The sequence below is a fragment of the Dipodomys merriami genome, unplaced genomic scaffold (assembly GCF_024711535.1).
Source record: "Dipodomys merriami isolate MVZ:Mamm:240054 unplaced genomic scaffold, mDipMer1.0.p SCAF_90, whole genome shotgun sequence".
Classification (NCBI taxonomy): domain Eukaryota; kingdom Metazoa; phylum Chordata; class Mammalia; order Rodentia; family Heteromyidae; genus Dipodomys; species Dipodomys merriami.
Genome location: NW_027206513.1, coordinates 162,459 through 185,065, shown reverse-complemented (window position 1 = coordinate 185,065; position 22,607 = coordinate 162,459). Strand labels below are relative to the sequence as shown.

Genomic DNA, 22,607 nt, shown 5'->3' with positions numbered 1-22,607 from the left:
CTATAATCTGAAGTGGCTGAAATCTGAAGATAGAGGTTCAAAGCCAGCCCTGGAAGGAAAGTCCGTGAGACGCTTACCTCTGGCTCGCTACCAAAAGCTGTTAAGTGGAGCTATGGTTCAAGTGGCAAAGTGATAGCTTTCAGAGAGAAAACTACAGGACAGGGCTGGGACGGTGGCTCAGTGGTAGAGCGCTTGCCTTGCATGCATGAGGCCCTGGGTTCGATTCCTCAGCACCACATAAGCAAAAAGAAAAAAGCTGGAAGTGGTGCTGTGGCTCAAGTGATAGAGCGCTAGCCTTGAGCTGAAGAGCTGAGGGACAGCGCCCAGGCCCAGAGTTCAGGCCCCATGATCAGACCCCCCAGAAAAAAAACAAAAACAAAAAAACTACAGGACAGCACTTGGGCCCTGAGTTCAAGTTCAAGTACTGGTGTGTACACACACACACACACACACACACACACACACACACACACACACACACACAATCCTTTTATCTCAATACTACTACTTTAGTGACTATCTACAGTGCTCCATTTATTCTTTCCTGGTTCCACAGCTTATGCCAGATATCTCGAAATAAACCAATGCAAAAAGAGGTTGTCAGAGTGGCTCAAATGGTAGAATACCTGCTTAGGAATCTCAAGGCCTTAAGTTCAAACTCCAGCACTACAAAAAAAGAAAAAGAATCTATAAAAACCAGCTAAAGAAATAAATATTATGAGGAATAGTTGCAAAATAATTTATCAGGAGGCTGCTTTTGGAAGCTTCTAGAATCAAGAAGGGAGCTCAGAGGAGGAAAATTTATTTTATATTATATAAACTAAGGTATAAAGAAATCTTAGCAAGTCAGATGTGGTGACAAAGATATGTAATTCTATGTATTCAGGAGGCTGAGGCAGAAGGATTATGAGTTTGAGGCCAGTTTGAGCTATGAGGCAAGACCTTGTCTCAATTCAACAAAAAATTAAAACACTCTAGGTAGACAAATGTTACATAAAGTTGTATGTTCTTGCACTTATGGGCAAGCTCCAATTGTCTGTCAGAATCATTTTTATTTTACACATAGCTCTCAGAAGCCTGGCATCAAATCAAAAGTTCATTAAAGCTGCATCAGGGATTTGAGAACTATAATCCATAGCAGCTGGTAGGTGATTGAGAAGGTCTGAAAGGTTACAGAGATCAGACTACTGAACCCCACAGAGAAAAGTATCTTGGAACCATTTAGTTCAGAAACAAACGATACTACATAGAGCCCAGTGAAACTATGCTTCTAGTCTTAAATATCTAAAGAATGAGGCAGGGAGGGATTCTGAGTAAGAAAGAGGAGCTACAGGTATAAAGCCCTGGAGGATCACAAGTAGAAAGCTTTCTCAATCTGATCCATCTCCTGTTCTGGGCTCTTCACATCCTCCTCTACTTGGTTAGTGAGGTTCAGGACTAGGAATGTGGCCACCAAGCCAATGAAGCACTGTAATTGGTCTCTTTTGATCATGTGTATTCTCCTTGAGCCAATCACTGATGACAAGGAGGGGAGATGGTCCGCAGGCTCCAGGGCTCTCACTAGATATCACAATCCCCTATTGAAAAGGTCCTTTATTGAACTGGGTGCCAGTGGCTCACACCTGTAGTCCTAGCTACTCAAAAGGCTGAGATCTGAGGATGACTGTTCAAAGCCAGCCTGGGCAGGAAAGTCTGAGACACATCTCCAATTAGTCACAGAAAAAGACAGAAGGGGTGCTGTGGCTCAAAGTGGTAGAGCACTAGCCTGAGCAAAAAGGAGCTTAGGGACAGTGCCCAGGCCCAGAGCTCAAACCTCAGGACCAGCAAACAATAGTCCTTCATGTTGTCAGCAGGTAGAATGCATCATCAGTAGTGGGTACTAAGGGTCAGGGGCTAAAGGACTTCTAGTATAGAGGAGTCTGGGGTCTCTGGAATTTTCCCCTGGGATTGTGGTTGGAGCAATCCCCAGCAGACAGGCACTGGATGACCTTGTCTTTGCTGCAGTTGAGGAATTTTGGGATATTTGCCTACTCTCCTTTCTCTCCATATTCCTCTCTGTTGTCCTAGTGCATTCCTGACACTGTTAAAGATGGTTTAGCTTATCGAGGCCGAGTCTTCCTGGAGTTAACCACCCAAGTCACGTCCCATCAAGATACTACAATAAAAGATCTCTCCCAGGAAGTGGTCAGGATAGAGGTAACCACAGAAAACAGGTAATGGGGTGGCAGGGATAGAGTCCTTCTGCTTGCCTTACATCTGACTCTACAAGAGGCAGATCTTGGTGCAATAAGCTGTTGGGTGTGTAGGATGCTTCATCAATGCCTGTGTGTTTATTAAGGTCTTCCTGAGGCCTTCATGTTATTCCAACCCCTGCTGTCATGGTGCTGTGGCTCAAATGGTAGAGTGCTTGCCCTGAGCTGAAGAGCTCAGGGACAGTGCCCAGGCCCAGAGTTCAAGCCCCACGACTGACAGACAAAAAAAAGAAAGAAAAAAAAGTGACAGGAAATGAGGCTGGGTGGTAGCTAAATAGGATCTCATGTGGGAGAGAAAAGTATTTATTTATTTATTTGGTACTAGAGTTTGAACTCAGAGCCTTAATATTTGCTAGACAGTGCTCTGCCATTTGAGCCGCATTTCTAGCTTTTTCCATTTTAAAATTAAACTCAGGGCTTTGCATTCCCACTTGATTTTTTTTCACTCAAGGCTGACCCTCTACCATTTGAACCACAGCTCCTTTTAGTTTATTTTTTTATGTAAGGTCTTACCTGGTCCCTGATCCTCCACCTATGGTCTCCTGTGAAGCTGGAATTATAAGCACATACTACCATATCAGGCTTATTTGATGAAATGGGTTCTCACATAGCTTTTGCCAAAGGTTAGCCTTGGATAATTACTTAATTTTCCAAATTTTTGTGTTTAGTGAAGCTGAGATTATAGGCATTAGCTACACAATCCAGTAAGAGGGTTATTTTTTAAAGATAAGTGAGACTTGAATTAGTAAACAGATAAAGAATGCCAAAAACAGAGCAGAGTTGACAACAGAAATGAGAGAGGGACTGATATTGTGGACAGAGGGCCTAGGAAAGTGGCAGGTATGGTGGGAATAATCTTAACCTGGGGCAGTGAGCAGCTGCAGCCTTACTGGAAAGATGAGTTTGAAGAGAAAAGCCATGAAGAACTGATATATGTGTGTGGTCGTGTATGTGGGTTTGGGTGAGGGGTAGGGGATGACCTCAGCTACACACCCTGTCCATATGCCTCTTCTAAGGAGAGGCTTTAAACAAAGAGGAGGAGATACATCTACTCAGAATGGGGAGAGAGGGGCCCAACTCAGAGCCTAGCCTTGCCAAGAAGAGAAAACCCTCATGCTCAGTTTCAGGAAAGGAATGAACCAGAGCTGGCTGGGTGAGGTAGGCCAGACAATGGAGGTCCTGGGAGGAGCTGCACCTGGCCTGCTAGGTGAGAGGGTTTTAGTGATGGTTCAGCTCATCTTGAAGAGAAACACAGATGTATTTTGAAAGTAACTCCTCTCCCTGCCTGTCAATATAACCATGTTCATTTCTTGGCTTATGTACTTGGCAATGTATGTGTGGGGGTTATTATTGTAGAAACAGCAGAGCCGCCAAAAGTATGGGCTGTGCGTTGTCTTCCTCTCCTGTACCACGATGCCCAACTTTAAGAGTCTGATCCAATTCGAGGTCAGCATGGGCCACTATGGAAACAAGATGGACCTGAATTACAAGCCTCTAGTCTCAACTACACAGTACAGCCCAGTGATATATGATGGTAAGAATCAGATTCAAAAAAGAAGAGAAAGCCGTCACTGCATGCCAGACTGTTTTAGCTCTTCCAAGGATATTAGTTTAGGGAACATCTGTGAACATTATTTACTCACATTTCGTACATGAGGAAAAATAAAGTTCAGGGAGATGTCACTTGCCAAATATTGCATAGCTGGTAGGTGGTGAACTCAAGAGTTGAAACTAGGTCTTGACTTCAAGTCCTTCTCTTTATTACAGCTTTTTCAACCCCATCATCTCCCCTTCACTCAGAACCACCTCCCCTATCCATCCAACCAATTATCATCCACCATGCATCCACTCGTTATCCATCTATTTATTGGTCCATTTATCCATCCAGTCAACCATTCAACATCAGCCCCTCTACTCTCCCAGACAACCAACCAACCATCCATTGCACCCATTCATCCACTCATCCGCTTATCCAACTAGACATACATATAGGTTATCAATGTGAGCCAGCATCAGCTCCATCTGGATACTAGTAATGAAAGGGAGATTCTTGGCCATACCCCCACCCCAGGCCTTCAGAATCAGAAAATCTGATGAACCAGGTGCTACTGGATCATGCCTGTAACCCTAGCTACTCAGTCTGAGATTTGAGGATTGCTGTTCAAAGCCAGTCCAGACAGGAAAGTGTGAGACTCTTTTTTTTTGGGGGGGGGGGCTGGTCATGGGGCCTGAACTCTGGACCTGGACGCTGTCCCTCAGCTCTTCAGCTCAAGGCGAGTGCTCTACCACTTGAGCCACAGCGCCACTTCCAGCTTTTTTCTTTTTGCTTATGTGGTACTGAGGAATCAAACCCAGGCCCTCATGCATCCAAGGCAAGCACTCTACCACTGAGCCACCTTCCCAGCCCCAAGTGTGAGACTCTTACCTCCAATTAACTACCAAAAAGCCAGAAGTAATGGGAGCTATGGCTCAAATGATAGAGCCCTAGCCTTGAGCAAAAAAGCTCAGGATTAGCACCCAGTCCCTGAGTTCAAGCCCCAAGACTGGCACAAAAAAAAAAAAAAGAAAAGAAAAGAAAGAAAAAAGAAAAGGAAAGCAAAGCTTTACCTGGGGGTGGAGTCCACTAGTTGTGTTTGATCAAACCCTCTAGGTATTCTGGGCATATGCTAAAATGAGAGCAGGTATTGCCTCTCCTCTTTGTTAGCTTTGCTGTCCAATCATTCATTAAAAAGCTTCCTAGGTACTCTACTTCTCTACCTGTTTTGTTTTTTTTTAATCAAAGCTTTGTTGTGATGTAACTCACATAACATACAATTTTCCCATTTGAAGCATACAATCCCATGGATTTTAGGATTTTCACAGAGTTGCTCAACCATCACCACATCAATTTTAGAATAGTCTTACCCCAAAGAGAAACTCCGAGTCCATTAGCATTTCTTTTTCATCTCTCCAGCCCAAGCAATCACTAATCTACTTTCTGTTTCTATAGATTTTCCTAGTCTAGACATTTTATATCTGTTGAATCCTACAATATGTGGTTCTTTGTGACCTGCTCCTTTTATTTAATGTAATCTTCTACTTACTTTTTTATATTATAAAGTTTGTGTATGAAATATATATGTAAATAATGTACATGCACTGTTTAAAGAATTAAATTCCAAAACAGAAATGGAGGGATAAAGGGTGAACAAATGTAGCAATGGTACTCACTGGACACTATGTCAAAAATGAACTATACAACCTGTGGGAAGGGATGGGAGGAAAAAAACTGGGAGAAAGTGAGGGGAAAAAAAAGAGTCCAAAAAGTGTCCAAAAAGAGATGTACTTTATGTAACTGTAACCCCCTGAACATCACCTTTATACTAACAATAATTTTTTACAAAAAGAATTAAATTCCCATGAATTTATCATCTAGTTTAATATATAGAAAATTATCAACAGCTAAAAAAGTTCCTGTTTTGTTTTGTTTTGTTGTTTTTTTTTCTTTTTTGTCAGTCGTGGGGCTTGAGTTATGGGCCTGGGCACTGTCCCTCAGCTCTTCAGCTCAACGTGAACACTCTACCACTTGAGCCACAGCACCACTTCCAGTTTCCTGGTAGTTTTTTGTTTGTTTGTTTTTGTCGGTCCTGGGGCCTGAACTCTGGGCCTGGGCGCTCTCCCTGCACTCTTCAGCTCAAGGTGTGCACTCTACCTCTTGAGCCACAGCACCACTTCCAGTTTTCTAGTGGTTTTTATTGGAGAGCAGAGTCTCATGGACTTTTCTGCCTGGGCTGGCTTTGAACCGTGATCCTCAGATCTCAGCCTCCTGAGTAGCTAGGATTACAGGTGTGAGCCACCGGTGCCTGGCATTTCTGGTAGTTTTATTGGAGATAAGAGTCTCCAGGACTTTCCTTCCTGGGATGGCTTTGAATTGTTGATCCTCAGATCTCAGCCTCCTTAGTAGCTAGGATTACAGGTGTTAGCTACCAGCACCTGGCCTTCCTGTTTTCTTTTCGCAGATCTATTCATTGAAGAAATAACCATGATCTTGTCTCTTGTGTCATTCATTCTTTTCTTTTTATTATCACCCACTATGGATGGGTGATAAATAGCATACTATTTTCTCTTTTATATAAGTGAGCATTTTCAACCTGTATTCATTTGTCTCACATCTGTGCCTCAACATTACATCTTTGCTGTGGGTGTGTGTAGTCACAGTTCATTCTGTTTGTGTTCCACTGTATGATTCTACCACAGATTATATGCCATAAGTAGGCACATTTAGGTTTTTTTTTTTTGCTAGTATAATGATTTTGTTAGAAACATTCTGCCACATGGCTCCTAGTCACAAGCACAAGGATTCCTCTAAATTACATGCTGAGAAGTAGAAGAGAATCTCAAAGCAAAAGCGATTAGAGCAAACTGCACTCTCATCAGATGGCATGAGAATTCCTAGTACCCTATGTTCTCACCAGTATATAATGTGGCCCAGCCTTTTCATTGCTGTCAATCTAGTAGATGTGAATAGCATTCTACGTGGCCTTTGCTTTTTCCTCATTATCAGTAAAGTAGAGCATTTTGTCCTTATCTGTAAAAAACACTATTTGCCTCTTCTGTCCATTATTCCATTTGACTATATCTTTCTTACTAATTTGGGCATTAAATAGTTTGCTACATCATTTACCCATGAACTTAACACCCATCTGGAAATACCGGAAATGGGCCATTCACATATCTTTCCTTAGTGAAGGGACTGATCTGGAAGGGGAACTATGTCTGTCTTTTCCTCTTCCTCTTCTTCCTTCTCTTTCTTCTCCTATACCTCCTCTTCCTCCTGTTCCTTCTTGTTATCCTCCTCTTCTTCCTCTTCTGTCAGTCATGGGGCTTGAACTCTGGGCCTCGGCACTGTCCCTGAGCTCTTCAGCTCAAGGCAAGAACTCTACCACTTGAGCCACAGAGCCACTTCCTGTTTTATGGTAGTTTATTGGAGATAAGAGTCTCAAGGGCTGGGTGACAGTGGCTCACACCTGTAATCCTAGCTACTAAGGAGGCTGATATCTGAGGATCACCGTTCAAAGCCAATGTACACATTATCCTGCCCATGTAATTGTAACCCCTCTGTACAGTATGTTCACAAATAAAATAAAATAAAATAAAATAAAAAGCCAGCCTAGGCAGGAAAGTCTGTGAGACTCTCATCTCCAATAAGCCACTCAGAAAACCAGAAGTGTGGGGCTGGGAAGATGGCTCAGTAGTAGAGCACTTGCCTTGCATGCCTGAGGCCCTGGGTTCGATTCCTCAGCGCCACATAAACAAAAAAGAAAAAAGCTGGAAGTGGCGCTGTGGCTCAAATGGTAGAGTGCTAGCCTTGAGCTGAAGAGCTGAGGGACAGTGCCCAGGCCCAGAGTTCAGGCCCCATGACAGGACCCCCCCCCAAAAAAAAAAACCAAACACAAAACAAAGAAAACCAGAAGTGGTGCTGTGACTCAAGTGATTGAGCATTCACCTTTTGCTGAAGAACTGAGGGACAGTGCCCAGACCCAGAGTTCAAGCCCCACGACTGACAAAAAAAAAAAAAAAAAGAGTCTCAAGGACTTTACTGCCTGGGCTGGCTTTGAAAGGCGATCCTCAGATCTCAGCCTCCTCAGTAGCTAGGATTACAGATAAGAGCCACTGCCATAAGTTGTTGATCTTTTTTTTTTTTTTTTGTCAGTGGTGAAGCTTGAACCCAGGGCCTGGGCACTGTCCCTGAGCTTTTGTGCCCAAGGCTAGTGCTCTAACACTTTGAGTGACAACTCCACTTCTGTTTTTTTGGTAGTTAATTGGAGATGAGAGTCTCATGGGCTTTTCTGCTTGAGCTGGCTTTGAACCATCGTCCTTGGATCTCAGCCTCCTGAGTAGCTAGGATTACAGGAATGAGCCATTAACACCCAGCTGTTGGTCTTTTTTTTTTTTTTTTTGGTGATTTTTGTTGTTGTTGTTGTTGTTAAGATGTTGTACAGAGGGGTTACAGTTGCATGAGGAAGGCAATGAGTACATTACTTGTTGATCATTGTTACCCCTTCCCTTCCTTATGGTCCCCCTTTCCCTTCCCCACCTCCCACACTCCTACCTACCCCCCCCCCACTGTCCCCACCTGGTTGCCCGAAGTTGTAAAGTTCGTTTCCAATATATTGTCCTGTGGGTATCCTTGTTGCAATGGGTCATCCTGTGTCCTTGTTTTCGCATTTTGTTATTCCCCTTCCTCTCCCCAGATTAGACATATGTATATACAAGATGCCAGGTATAAAAATCAAGTACATGGATATACCATAGGGGTAAGAAAATACAAAGGCACAGTTCAAGCCCCACGGCCGACCAAAAAAAAAAAAAAAAAAAAAAAAAGAATGGAGCAGAAAAAGAACATACAAAGGAAACAACAAATAATAAAATCATATGGTACATTTAAAACAATAACAATAAAGACAGACTTCTTGTGTCCATATCGTGGGGTTCATTTCACTTAACATCATCTTTTATTTATGTTTTTTGTCAGTCCTGGGGCTTGAACTCTGGGCTTGGGCGCTGTCCCTGCCCTCTTCAGCTCAAGGCCAGCACTCTACCACTTGAGCCATAGCACCACTCCTGGTTTTCTAGTGGTTTATTGGAGATAAGAGTCTCACGGCCTTTCCTGCCCTGGCGGGCTTTGAACTGTGATCTTCAGATCTCAGCCTCCTGAGTAGCTAGGATTACAGACGTGAGCATCATCATATATGGTCATTTGTACATGGTTTTTGAGCTTTTCAGCTCATCTGATAAGATTATCATATAAATGATAATCCTATCTATCTATCTATCTATCTATCTATCTATCTATCTATCTATCTATGCTAATTGTTGCAAATAAGGGAAACCATGGGACCTAAATTTCTTTGGGACTGGGTAACCACTTAATATGATTTTTTTCCCAAGTCTTTCATTTCCTAACAAATGGGGCAATGTCATTCTTTCTGATGGAGGCATAGAATTCCATTGTACTGAGGGGCATCTGGATTGGTTCCATATCTTAGCTATGGTAAACAATGCTGGGATAAACATAGTTGTGCTGGTAGCTTTAGTGTGGCCTTGTTTGTAATCATTTGGGTAAATGCCCAGAAGTAGGATTTCTGGGTCATAGGGGAGCTCTATGTATAGTCTTTTGAGGAACCTCCATGATGCTTGAAGAAGTTTACACTCCCACCAACAATGCAGTAGGATTCGCTTTTCGCTGTTGGTCTTCTTTATGTTGAATTGCAGGTGTTCTTTTATATTTTAGATGCAAACCAAATAGAGTTTCACTACGTAGCCCAGGCTGTTCAGCCTCCTGAATGCTGGTGTGCCACCTCCTTCAGCAGAAGTTTCTAATTTTGACGTAGTTCAATTTGTTGATTATCTTTCCTTTTATAGCTAGTAGATTATGTAGTCTAAGAAATATTTACCTTAGATCATGACTCAAGATCCTGAAGATATTGTTTCCTTCTACAAGCTTTATAGTTTTAGCTTCTTTGTTTAAATTTATGATTGACTTAATTTTTGTATTTGGTGTAATTTTTTTCCCATAGTTTCCCAGTAGCATTAATTGCTTTTAAAAAAAGTATCCTGGGCTGAGAAGGTGACTCAGTGATACTGTGCTTGCCTTGCATGCATGAGACTCTGAGTTTGATTCCTCAGCACCACATAAGCTGAAAACACTGGAAGTGGCGCTGTGGCTCAAAGGGTAGAGCACTAGCCTTGAGCTGAAGAGCTAAAGGACAGTGCCCAGGCCCAGAGTGCAGGCCCCACAACCAAAAAAAAAAAAAAAACCTATTCATTTCTACACTAAATTAGTTTGGAACCTTTGTTAAAAATCAACTAACATATATTGTGGCTTATTTCTGGAATATCTATTCTGTTCCTTTGATCTGTTTTTTATCCTTTTTCCAATTATTGTATTAATTACTGACTTTTTTTTTTGGTCTGACGTGGGGCCTGAACTCTGGGCCTGGGCTCTGTCCCTCAGCTCTTCAGCTCGAGGCAAGCACTCTACCGCTTGAGCCACAGAGCCACTTCCAGGTTTCTAGTGGTTTACTGGAGATCAGAGTCTTCATGACTTTCCTGCCCAGGCTGGCTTTGAACCATGATCCTCAGATTTCAGCCTCCTGAGTAGCTAAGATTACAGGCATGAGCCACCTGTGCCCAGCTAAACATTTTAAATTTGGATCAAGTCCAATTTACTTTTTCTTTTAAGGTGTCATGTTTAAGATTTTCTCTTTTTTTTCTTCTAAAATTTTAATTTTTACATTCAGCTCTGTAATTTCTTTTGGATTGATTTGTATTTGGATAACTGTTCAAACATCGTCTGTGTTTTAAAAAGTTCTTTTCCCCATGTGAAGTTTCTTAAATTATATGTTATAATACTTATTCCATTCCATTGTTTATTTTCTTATTTCAGGGAATCCACTTATAGATGAAATAGTTCTCCTTCATTTTCTTCTATGTCTGTCATTTTCTCCCTGACCCTTTTCTGTTTCTTGTCCATTTTGTTATGGCTACTTATTTCTGTCCTCATTGTAATGCCTCTCACTGCATTGTCTACAAGTTGAATCTTCCTTGGGCTTCTTATTTGGATTTTTTTGATGTTTTTGTTTTTCCTTCTACTTGTTTTCCCAGTTCTGCAGGCTCACTTCTCCTCCATTGTGTCCTGAGGTCCTTCGGGGGGTATATTTTTTCTGGCACTTTCTGTGATCTGCTCCCAGCAAGCTATGCTGTCGGCCGATAGTCTTCCTATCCATTTCCCTGCAGGTGCCTTCTGCCGCTTCACCCTCTGAGCTTCTGTGGACGCTGTGGTTTCTTTTGGCAGTCCATGTGTATATTTTGAATGTGCAGATTATCTCTGGCTCCTCATTTGCTGGAAATGGAGTTATTTTCCTTCTCCTTGTTGTTTTTGTAGGCTATCCAAGAATAAAAGAGAAAAATTGCTGTCTCGTATCCCACGTCCCTACTGAGAACCCAGCCAGGGGTCTACTGATTTATCATTCTGACAAATCATTATCAGAATCTGAAACTGGTGTCTTCCAATATTCTGGAAAATTCTAAGATACTTTGTCTTTATAAATTACCTCTTCCTCTCTTGTGTTTCCTTTCTAGAACCCACTCTACACTTTATGAACTTTTTCATTCTGTTCTCCATATTTTATTACATTATTTTAATAATTTCTCTCTGTGTGTGTGTGTGTGTGTGTGTGTGTGTGTGTGTGTGTGTGTGTGTGTGTGTGTGTGTGTGTGTGTGTAATGTGCTACTAGTACTAGGGCTTTGCTCATTTGCTCATCTTTTTTGCTTATGGCTTTTTTACTCTACCACTTGGCACCACCCCTGGCTTCTTGTGGTGAATTGGAGATAAGAGTCTGTAGGAATTGTTTGCCTGATCTGGCTTTTGAACCAAGATCCTCAGATCTCCTGCGTAGCTAGGATTACAAGTGTGAGCCACAGGTACCAAGTTATTTTATTTTATGCCAGTATGGGAACTTGAACTCAGGGCCCCATGCTTTCACTTGGGTTACAGCTGATACTCTACCACTTGAACAATACCTCTGACCCAGTTTTTTTTTTGCTGATAAGTATAGATGGAGTCTTGCAGAGTTTCTTACCTGGACTGGCTTTGAACCGTCTCAACCGTCCATATCTCAGTCTCATAAGTAGCTAGGATTACAAGCATGAGCCACTGATGTCTAGCCTTCCTGGCTTTTTCTTGTTATTGTTATTGTTTTTGCTTTTGTTTTTGTCAGTAGTGGGGCTTGAACTCTGGGCCTGGGCACTGTTCCTGAGCTCTTCAGCTCAAGCCTAGCGCTCTACCACTTGAACCACAGTGTCACTTCCAGTTTTCTGGTAGTTTATTGGAGATAAGAGTCTCACTGACTTTCCTGCCCAGGCTGGCTTTGAACTGTGATCCTCAAATCTCAGCCTCCTGAGTAGCTAGGATTACAGGCATGAGCCACTGGCTCCTTCATGTTTTAAAATCTCTGTGTTATAGTTTTCGTCTTGTGGTCTTTCTAGACTACATATGTGGATACTTCTAGATCCTCTCAGAAAGGCCTTAGTTCACCTTCCCCTTCCCCTCTTATTCTTCCCACAGCATTCCATACACTGTATTGTACATATGGATTTTGTCCTTTGTGCCCTCAATGTTTTTAAATTTTTGTTTCTTTTTTTTTGGGGGGGTGGGGGGGTGTCCGGTCATGGGGCCTGAACTCTGGGCCTGGGCGCTGTCCCTCAGCTCTTCAGCTCAAGGCTAGCGCTCTACCACTTGAGCCACAACACCACTTCTGGCTTTTTTCTTTTAGCTTATGTGGTGCTGAGGAATCGAATCTAGGGCCTCAGGCATGCAAGGCAAGGGCTCTACCACTGAGCCACCTTCCCAGCCCCTAAAATTTTGTTTCTTAAGTAAATGTTTGATTCAAAGATAACATGCATACATAAACCACATGTTGAGTTCTGCGAATAATCATAAAGAAAACATACCTGTAAAGTAGGATGCTAAACCAAGGAACCCTCATCCACTACTCCCACCAAGGCAAATGCTCTCCTAAACAATATCTTTGCTTGCTTGTTTTCGTAATATAATTTTATTGTTATTATTAAGGTGTTGTACAGAGGGGTTACCATTTCCTAAGTCAGGTAATGAGTACAATTCTTTTTGGGACAATATCATTCCTTCTTTTACTTTCCCTCAGCTGTTTGTTTTGGGCGGAGGGCAGAAATGGGATTTGAACTCAGGGCCTTTCACTTGTTAAGCAGGAATTCTACCACTTGAGTGATGCTTTAGCTCTCTTTACTTACTTTTCAGATAGGATCTCCCTTTTTGCCCAAGGCTTATGGGGTTTCAGTCTTCCTGTTTAACTTCCATGTAACTGGAGTGACATATATACTACCACCCAACTTGTTTTCATTGGTTGAGACAGGATCCCCTACACATTTTGCCCAGGCTGCACTTGAACCATGAACCTCACAACTTCAGTCTCCTGAGTAGCTAAGATGAAGATGTGAACCACTGTATCCATCTCATCTTCTCTTATGCTAATTTGCTATGCAAGAAATTAAGATAGTATGTAATCCTTTGTATCTGGCTTCTTTGTTCATAAGTTTCCTTGTGAAATGTACTCACGAGTCTAGATAACATTGGGTATAGTTGAGGCTTATGCTCACTATGGTATACTATTCCATTATATGAGTATAGTCGACCCTGTGGTTATTCATCAACTAACCAGGGATCAAAATTAGTAAAAAAATTTTTTTAATTACAAATTTAAAAAATCATAGATGAGCATGGTGGCTTAAGCTAGCTACTTGGGAAAAGGAGGACCAAAGTTTGAGGTTTGCTCAGGCACAAAAGTTTGTGAAGCTCCATCTCAATCAATGGTTGGGCACAATGTGGTATATCCTTGTCATTCCCAGTGACACAGGAATCAAAGCCCAGGCTGGCCTGGGCATAAATTCAAGACCATATCTTGAAAATAATACAAAAAGGAGCTGAATTTGAAACACTATAGTAAATAATCAATATTAAAATTTTGTTTGTCCACACTGAAAAAAAAGGGGGCTGAAGGTGTGATTCAAGCAGTAACGCACTTGTCTAGCAAGTTTTAGTCCCTGAGCTAAATCTCCAGTGTACCCTCCAAAAGAAAAAAAAAATGCATCTATGCTTACCATGTATAACTTTTTTTTCTTGTTATTATTCCTAAAATGGAACAATGTAGCAAATGCTCTACTTTTTTCTTGTTTTTGTTTTTGTTTTTTTGAGATAAGAACTTACTATGTAGCCCAGGCTGGTCTCAAATTCATGATCCTACTGCGTCAATCTCTTGAGTACTGGGATTTGATAGGTATGTACCACATGCCTAGCTTATACCATTCTATATAAGGGACATGAACATCCATATATTTTGGTACCTGCAGGGTGTTCTGGAATCAATTCCCTGAGGATATTGAGAGACAATTGTGTGTCATAGTTTATGTCTTCTACTATTTTTTGAGCTGTCATTTTGGCTTTTTTTAAGATTATCTTTAAGTAGTTGTACAAAGAAGTTCCCATTCTACAAAACTTTATATGAGGACAAAGTGTCTGACAACATTGTCACCCATCTCTCCTTACCCATCCCTTCTCTCACTTTTTTTCTTTCATTGAGATTAGGTGATTACATAAATTCCACATATTTCACAGTATTGTGGAATAGTGATAGTTAAAGTCACAAACACATTTTAACCTTCACAAGGCAAATTGTCATTACCATGGTCTATACAGTTTGTGAATTCTATGAGCTTTGACAATACAAGTTTTTTCCACATCAGGTGATGTTTACATTTCTTTCCTTTTGCTTAGTGTGGGCTGTTCCCACTCATTCTGTTCCTCCTCTTGGTTTTCCTCTGTTGCGTGCATATATCTACCATATATGTGGTCAAGAACATGGGGTTATTTAGCAATGATAGGACAAAATGGGTGGCTGTCCTTTGTTTCTTGAGTCCTGTTTGCCATATCTTCTTGTATTTTGGCTTTAGCATCTACATATCAGGGAGACCATGTGCCATTTGTCTCTTTGTTCTTGGCTTACTTTGCTCAAAAAAATCTGCTTTAGTTCCATCCATCTCCCTGCAAATGCCATTATTTTGTCCTTTCTAATGGCTGCATAATATTCCATTGTACATAGGTACCAAAATTTTTGGATCCACTCATCAGTAGTGGGGCATCTGGGTTGTTTCCAAATTTTGGCAATCGTGAACAGTGCTGCAATAAACATGGAGGTGCATGTGTTTTTTGTATACTGGTTCCTGTTGCTCAGGGTAGATGCCTAGGAGTGGTATGGCTGGGTCATAGGAGAGGTCTATATTTAGCTTTCTGAGGTATCTCCAGACTGTTTTCCAAAGTGGTTGTATTAGTATACATTCCCACCAGCATTTGTTGTTGGCTGACTTTAGGATGTGAGCCATTCTGACTGGGATAAGGTGGTATCTCAGTGTTGTTTTTGTTTGCATTTCCTTTACAGCCAGGGATGGACATTTCCTCATGTGTTTCTTTGCTATCTTTATCTTTTCTTCTGAGAAGTCTCTCTTTAGTTCTCTTGCACATTTCATGATTGGTTTGTTAGATTTGTGAGGGGTTAGTTTCTTGAGTTCCCTGTATATATTGGATATTAGCCCCTTGTCTGATATATTGCTGGTAAATATTTTTTCCCAATTAGTTGGCTTTCTTTTTAGTTTGGTTGCTATTTCTTTGTCTGTGCAGAAACTTTTTATTTTAAGTCGAGTCTCTCTCCAATTTGTTGTGACCCTGGGACTGTTCAGGAAGTTCCTGCCTGTGCCTCTAAGTTCAAGTGTCTCTCCTACTCTGTCCTGCAGTAGTTTCAGAGTATCAGATTTGATGTTAAGGTCTTTAATCCATTTTCAGTTGATGTTAGTGCATGGTGATAGGCTAGGGTCCACTTTCATTTTTCTGCATGTGGCCACCCATTTTTCCTAGCACCAATAGTTGAAGAGGTTATAATTTTTCCACTGTATGTCTTTGGCTCCTTTGTCAAATATCAACTGACTACATATGCGGCTTTATTTCTGGGTCCACTAGTCTGTTCCATTGGTCTTTGAGTCTCTTTTTGTGCCAGTACCAAGCTGTCTTTGTTATTATAGCTCTACAGTAGAGCTTGAAATCCGGTATCATGATCCCTCCCATGTTGTTTCTTTTGCCTAGAATTGCTTTGGCTATTCTAGGTCTTTTGTTGTTCTATATGAATTTTTGGACTGTTTTTTTTCTCTATTTCAGTAAAGTATGTCATTGCATTGAATGTGTGTATCAATTTTGGCAGTATAGCCATTTTCACTATATTAATTCTGCCTATCCAGGAACATGGGAAATCTTTCCATTTCCTGGTGTCCTCTATGATTCCTTTTTTTTAAGGCTTTTATAGTTTTCATGAAATAGACCCTTTACATGTTTGGTTAGGTTAATTCCTAGATACTTTATTTGGGGGGGGGTTATAGTATTTCTTCTACTAGTAAAATATATTTTGTCTATTTCTGATTTTTGGCCATTATGATTAGATAAAAGTCAAAGATTTTCCTGCCCAGACTGTGAACCATGATCCTCAGATCTCAGCTTTCTGAGATTATAGGATTACAGGCATGAGCCACCAGCATCCAACTTTATTTTATCTTTAAGAGGGACACAATTTGGCCTGTCACACATGGGGCATCCTGACCACTATCAGTGGTCCCCTAGCTTTCCCTCCTGCCCCCTGTGTCCCTGCAGTTGCCAGGAAACACAAGTCTCCAAGGTTTGCTGTGCAGTCAGCTTTGGTTTTGCTTGCCTCATGGGCTTGTTGCTTTTTAAAATGCTTTGGATTTTTCTGTTGAGGTCCACACAATGCATTTCAGAAGAAGAACCCTTTGGGTATCATCTAGCTCTCCCCCACCTCCCATTTCAATATGGAATATCACCAAGGGCCCAGTCAGCCATACCCATGGCTTATATACACACATCCTATGTAGTGGCAGGTCCTCCTCCCTGGACCAAGACCCACTCCTCCCTAGCCGGTCAGCCCACCAGAAAAGACACCCTAGATCTAGGTACATCCCTTTGCCTTGGCATCTTGTCTGAGCCTCTGAAGCCAGATGCCTGTGATAGTACTTCCTGGTTGCCCCATCTCAGGCAAACTGTTTTCCATGCCTAGTGTTGATTTTCCCACTTGTAAACCAGGAACTTTCAAAGGCCATGTGACACACTGGGCACAATGAATGTTCAACAGGGGCCTGTTGAGTTCATCCAAGTGCACACTTTGGGCCAGCCTAAGCTGTCTACTGTGGAGGTCATCCAGTTAGCATAGTCAGCAGATTACATCTTTGAGGAATTAATAGGTTGGTGGGGGGGAGGGAATTTAGAGGAGAGAATCCTCAAAAGAAGAAGCAGTAAGGAGGACTTTCCAGGATCCTTCAGGCATGCAATGCTCCCTTCTACCCTTGTGCCTGTGTCTCAGGAAACAAATACCACTATGTGCCCTGGTACAACACCAAGCCTGTTGTGGCTGTGACCTCCTTCTGGGAGGATGTCACCTTCCGCATGAACTACATCAACTGCCTCCATGTCACTCGGGACCGCCTGGTGAGTGTGCAGGGCCACAGCAGGGCAGGAGCGGTGATTGGGAGGCTTGGGAATCTATACTGCACATGCACACATTCCACAGCATTGAGGTGCTCTTTACAGGTACAGTTCTTGGTACTGAAGACACCAAGATGAATAGTCACAGCCCTTATCCTATCTTGTCCTGGGTGACAAGTCAGCTATGTACACAGCGAATACATTATGAAATAGGGCAGTAATGGCGATACAGGACCCCGAGACTCAGGATCAGAGAGATGAAGAGGGAAGAAATGAACAGAGGAGTCAGGAGGTATACACAAAAGTGACATTTTAGTAGGCTTTTGAAGGAGTTTGTGGGGGGGTTGGGAAATGGGAATAACATGCAAATTCACAGTGTTTTCCCAGTTTTTGAAGTTTCTAGGGAACAAGAAAGCCAGAAAAATCAGGGAATAGTCACTACAAAGGGTCTTGGTACTTGTCAAGCAGAGTAGGTCTCAGGAGACCTTCACCTGGTACTTCCACCTTACACATGACTTCCTTATGTTTACATAGGCAGCTCAGTGGGCTGGGAAGGTGGCTCAGTGGTAGAGCACTTGCCTTTGCATGCATGAGGCCCTGGGTTCGATTCCTCAGCACCACATAAACAGAAACAGCGGGAAGTGGGCGCTGTGACTCAAGTGGTAGAGCACTAGCCTTGAGCTGAAGAGCTGAGGGAAGAGGACCCAAGCTCAGAGTTCAAGACACACTACCAACAAAAACAAAAACAAAACAAAACAACAACAAAAAATATAGGCAGCTCAGGGGTCCAGACTCTATACTGCTTCCCAATTCTACCCCATCCTGGGTTCCCCCTGCCTATCAGTTTTGTTATTGTTGGAAACAAGCCTTACTATGGCATATGACTGCCTTAAACTGACATCATTGGATTATCTCCACAAAGCAGCCCTGCAGCTTGACCCATCTTGAAGCCTGCTCTCTCCCTTTCCCTCCCATGGGCAGAAGGCCAATCTGGCCATCCTGAAATCCATACGGAATCCAAAGGACCCAGCTCTGCTCCGCCAGTGGGAGAAGCTGCGGAAGGAGTTGGTGGAGGACTGCAGGTAGGACTGCAGGGTACTGGGCCTGGGGCTGAACTAGCTCAGGTTCAAAAAGGAGGCTGAAGGCCAGAGGCCCATGGTTCATATCTGTAATCCTAACTACTCAGAAGGCTGAGATCTGGAGATTCAAAGCCAACCCTGGCAGGAAAGTCCACAAGACTCTTCCCTCCCCTTCCACTCCCCCCATGAAACTCTTATCCCAATTAACCACCAAAAAGTTAGAAGTAGACCTATAGCTCTACTGGTAGAGTGATAGCTTTGAGAAAAAAAGCTTAAGGATCATGCCTAGGCTCAAGTTTAAGCCCTAGGAGACACACACACACACACACACACACACACACACACACACACACACACACACACACACACACACACACAGAAGCTGGAGGCTACAGAACTCTTCCCCACACATATCACCTCAGGACGTGTGAGCTTTGCTCAAATCCCTCCCCAGCTTAAACCTAGACAGAACCAGTTCTCCCTTCCCATGAAGGCTTGTCAAGAAAATGACCAGGGGCTGGGAAGGTGGCTCAGTGGTAAAGTGCTTGCCTTGCATGCTTAAGGCCCTGGGTTCGATTCCTTGGCACCACATAAGCAGAAAAAAAAAAGCCAGAAGTGGCACTGTGGCTCAAGTGGTAGAGTGCTAGCCTTGAGCTGAAGAGCTGAGGGACAGTGCCCAGGCCCAGAGTTCAGGCCCTACGACGGGATTCCCCCCCAAAAAAGAAAGAAAGAAAATGGCCCCAAACTCCCTGTTGAGACATCTCATACTTATGCCTGATGGTACTACCGCATGAGCATTCCTTTCCACCCAGACAAACCCATACCATCCCAACTCTGTCTCCATAGCTCCTGTCCAAAGTTTCCTCCTCAGGAGTCTGTCCTGGGCCATTCATCAGAAAGCCTTTCCTGCCCCACCAATCAGGGTTTGGTTGATCTGTCCCTAGCACATATCCTTCCACAGGAGATCCTTGGACACAGGTCACTTTGCAAGGTTGGGAGGGTGGGAGAGCTGATAGGAGCCTGGGGCCAGTTCAGTAAGCTGGCTTCCTAGGGACAGTGGGCGGGATCTCCAGGCCAGAGCAGCCATGGATGCATAGGCTCTCAAGGCTAGGAAGGACAGGTAGCCACACCATATGCCCAGAGGTAGAGTCATGGGAGGGAAGAGAATGGTCCAGCTTCCTGTTACCCTATCCTGGCCACAGGTACCCTCTGCCCAGCATGATTGATCACCCCAAAGCCACCATCCTAGACAAGAATAAGTGGAAGGTCCGAAGCCTCCTCCTGAAGGAACTGGAGCAAAAGGCCAAGGAAGCTAAGCCCAGGAACATGGTGGCCACTGTGGAGGACTGGCTGTACCGCCTCAATGCTGTACTTCCCGAGGTGGGTGTTGGACACGCTGGGCAGGGAGCAAGGCTAGGGGCTGGCCATATAGGTCTTGACACTTCCTCTACCCTGGCAGCCTCAGATGAGCCTTCCAGATGTGACAATATGGCTGATGGCTAATGAGCAGCGGGTGGCTTTTGCTCAAGTGCCTGCCCACACCATCCTGTTCTCGCGAGCAGGGCCCTTGTGCTCTGGCAGGTTCTGTGGGAAAATTCAGAACCTTCTCCTCCAGGTGGGAAACACATCTCCTCCAGGAGTCCTCGGGGGGAAGGAAAAGCCCCCAGTTTCCCAGGGAGAATTCCTGGATTTATAGGTCAACTCTATGGCCCTGCCTGAGGGCATGGGCCATTTTCTCTTTCCCTGTCTCTTTAATAGGTAGAATGAAATAATCCCAAGAGGAGGGCAGGGGCCTGTGGTCTGGTGCCAAGAATGCCCCCTCATAGTTGTTCTTCAAACCCATGTCATCCATACCCTCACAGTCACCACTTAATCTAGTCCCTTGTCATATCTCCTTGACCATGATTGAGTGACCTCCTAAATATCCACTGCCTGTAAGATTTGGACACCAGCCCTTCATATCAAAGCCGAGCTATAAATAAAACTGACTGACATCCTGGCCACCACCCAACCTTGACAAGTCTTTTAAGAGACAGTAGAGCCTCATAACCCATCCCTGGTTGCTATTGCCTCTTGAAGAAAGTACAGACAGCTGTTCTGGTCTGCCTAGCCACCTCACACTACATAAACCCAGGCCATTCTGCTCACTCACCTCCCCACTCCAGCCTCAAACATGCCTGTCCTTTTCTCTTTCTATCAATAGTGCAAGGATACTCCTTCTCTTGCCCACAAGAGTCATTCTCATAAGAGCTTCATAGTGCTATGCCCAGAGCAAGCAGGCACTAAATGATAGCTATTATCATCAATGCCATTATCACAGCTCTTCTGTGGAACTTTTCCTGGCTCCCTAGGCACATCACCCATCTCCCCTATTTCTCTCCTGCTCTGTGCTAGGTAACAGGGTATAACCATTCACAAGTGACCTCTCTCTCTCTCCCTCTCTCTCTGAAAGACATAACTCTGTCATTCACTTTTCTCTTATGGTGCTAGGCATCCAATCCCATTATTCCCTTTTTGAGATCTAGCACTCAACTCAATGTGAGAGCCCCTGCTGTTGGGGCTCGGAGGGGAAGGGGTGGTATGACTCATTCCAGGGGTGTGTCCCCTCCCTCATCCACACCTTGGCTCCCATGGGATTGGCACCCCGTGGGATTGACCTGACTCTTGCTTAGTACCCAGAGGGTGAAGAACAACAGAATGCACTCCCAGCCCATCTCCGGGTCTGTATGTGGCTGGGCAACGTCACAGACAGCAAGGACCTGAAGCTGCTCCATCAGGGGAACTTGGTGGTGTATGCAGAGACGGTGAGTGACAGCCCAGGGCACAGGGGAGGGAGAGAAAGGAGGTTGGGTCACGTTAGGGAAGAACCAGCCTTGACAAGTTATACAGTATAAAGACAGTGATGCCCCACTAGCCTAGCACCACAACCTGAACATTTTATCAACACAATCTGAAAATTATGTCAGAGGGCATCTGAGACTAAAGAAATCTCAAATTGCTGCTTGTTCACAAGCAATAGATTTAAGATGACAAAAATGAAGACTGCCCACTCAGGGGCCTGGTCACAGTCTTCCTGATAGAGATTTAGTGAGAGCTTTCTCCTAGGTCGCTCACTATTTGGGAATGAATCCGGGCTGCTTTTTTTTTTGTCACTACCAGGGCAGCCTGGGACCCCTGAGGACCCCAACTTAGATTTGGTGGTCCTGGGACGGAGTGGGCTTGGGCTGGTGAGAGAAGCAGGACATGAGGGGTCTACCTATAGAACCATCAACTTAAAGTGTAAATGAAGAAAGAGCCGAAGATTGTTCTGGAATCAAAAGACAGGCCAGGATCTTTGCTCCCTGGGAAGGACATGACCGAGGAGCAGTGCTGACAGTAGAGATAAAGAAAGGTTTGAGTTTGGGGCTTCCAAATTTGCTGGATGAAAGTATTTTTATGCTTTTAAATTGAAGGTGTCAATAAACACATCATAATACAGAAGGCCCTCCACATCTTAGATTTTCCCATTGGCAGATTCAACCAAGTAGGGCAGCACAGGGGACAGTTGCACAGGGAACTGTGTTTCTCCAGGTCTGCAGTGACTAGAGAAGGGAAAATTGAGTAGAAGATACTAGTCCTAGTATCCACCCTACTTTGCTAGCTGAGCAATCTGGGGCAGTGTTGACCCCTGAATCTCTGTCTCCTTCCTGCTCTCACAAGAAAAGAACATGGACCTTTTCCTTGTCTGGCTACCACATTTCTAAGGCATGAGGGACAGGGTATCTAACTTCCCCAAGACTATGTGCTGGAGAAGTACAGGCACTAAGTGGGTCTCTCCTTCCCCAGTATGAAAATCAGGCCAAGTATAAAGACCAGTGGGGACAGAAGGGATTGGATCGCTGTCCTGGCTTCTCAGATGTCATGGGACACAAGGCCCTCGCCAAGACGAATTTCATTGAGCCCACAGGATGGCATTGGCAGGGCAACTGGATAGTAGAGCCTCAGAGGAGGTAAGCCCAGGGGTACAAGCTCTAGAAAGCTTCACTAAAGTGGGCTTCTTGTCACCTGGGACAGCAAGTCAGTGGTAACCCAAAGAGGTCCAGTCCATGTGGGTGAGGTACACATAGCACATGGCAAGCCAAGCCTTGCCAGCCCTGCCTTGCCCAGAGCAGATGGGGATG

At 43.7% G+C, this 22,607-nt stretch overlaps 1 protein-coding gene across 1 annotated transcript in view; it reads left to right on the top strand.

Moving 5' to 3' along the window:
* Fer1l5 (fer-1 like family member 5) overlaps positions 1–22,607 on the top strand; it is a 60,913-nt gene that overhangs the window by 23,277 nt on the left and 15,029 nt on the right. Inside the window, exons 18-25 of the mRNA XM_070013260.1 lie at positions 2,068–2,196; positions 3,609–3,786; positions 17,247–17,371; positions 18,350–18,450; positions 19,650–19,827; positions 19,907–20,062; positions 21,120–21,251; positions 22,273–22,436. Of these exons, the coding sequence (XP_069869361.1) occupies positions 2,068–2,196; positions 3,609–3,786; positions 17,247–17,371; positions 18,350–18,450; positions 19,650–19,827; positions 19,907–20,062; positions 21,120–21,251; positions 22,273–22,436 (1,163 nt within the window). The remainder of the gene's footprint in view (positions 1–2,067; positions 2,197–3,608; positions 3,787–17,246; positions 17,372–18,349; positions 18,451–19,649; positions 19,828–19,906; positions 20,063–21,119; positions 21,252–22,272; positions 22,437–22,607) is intronic.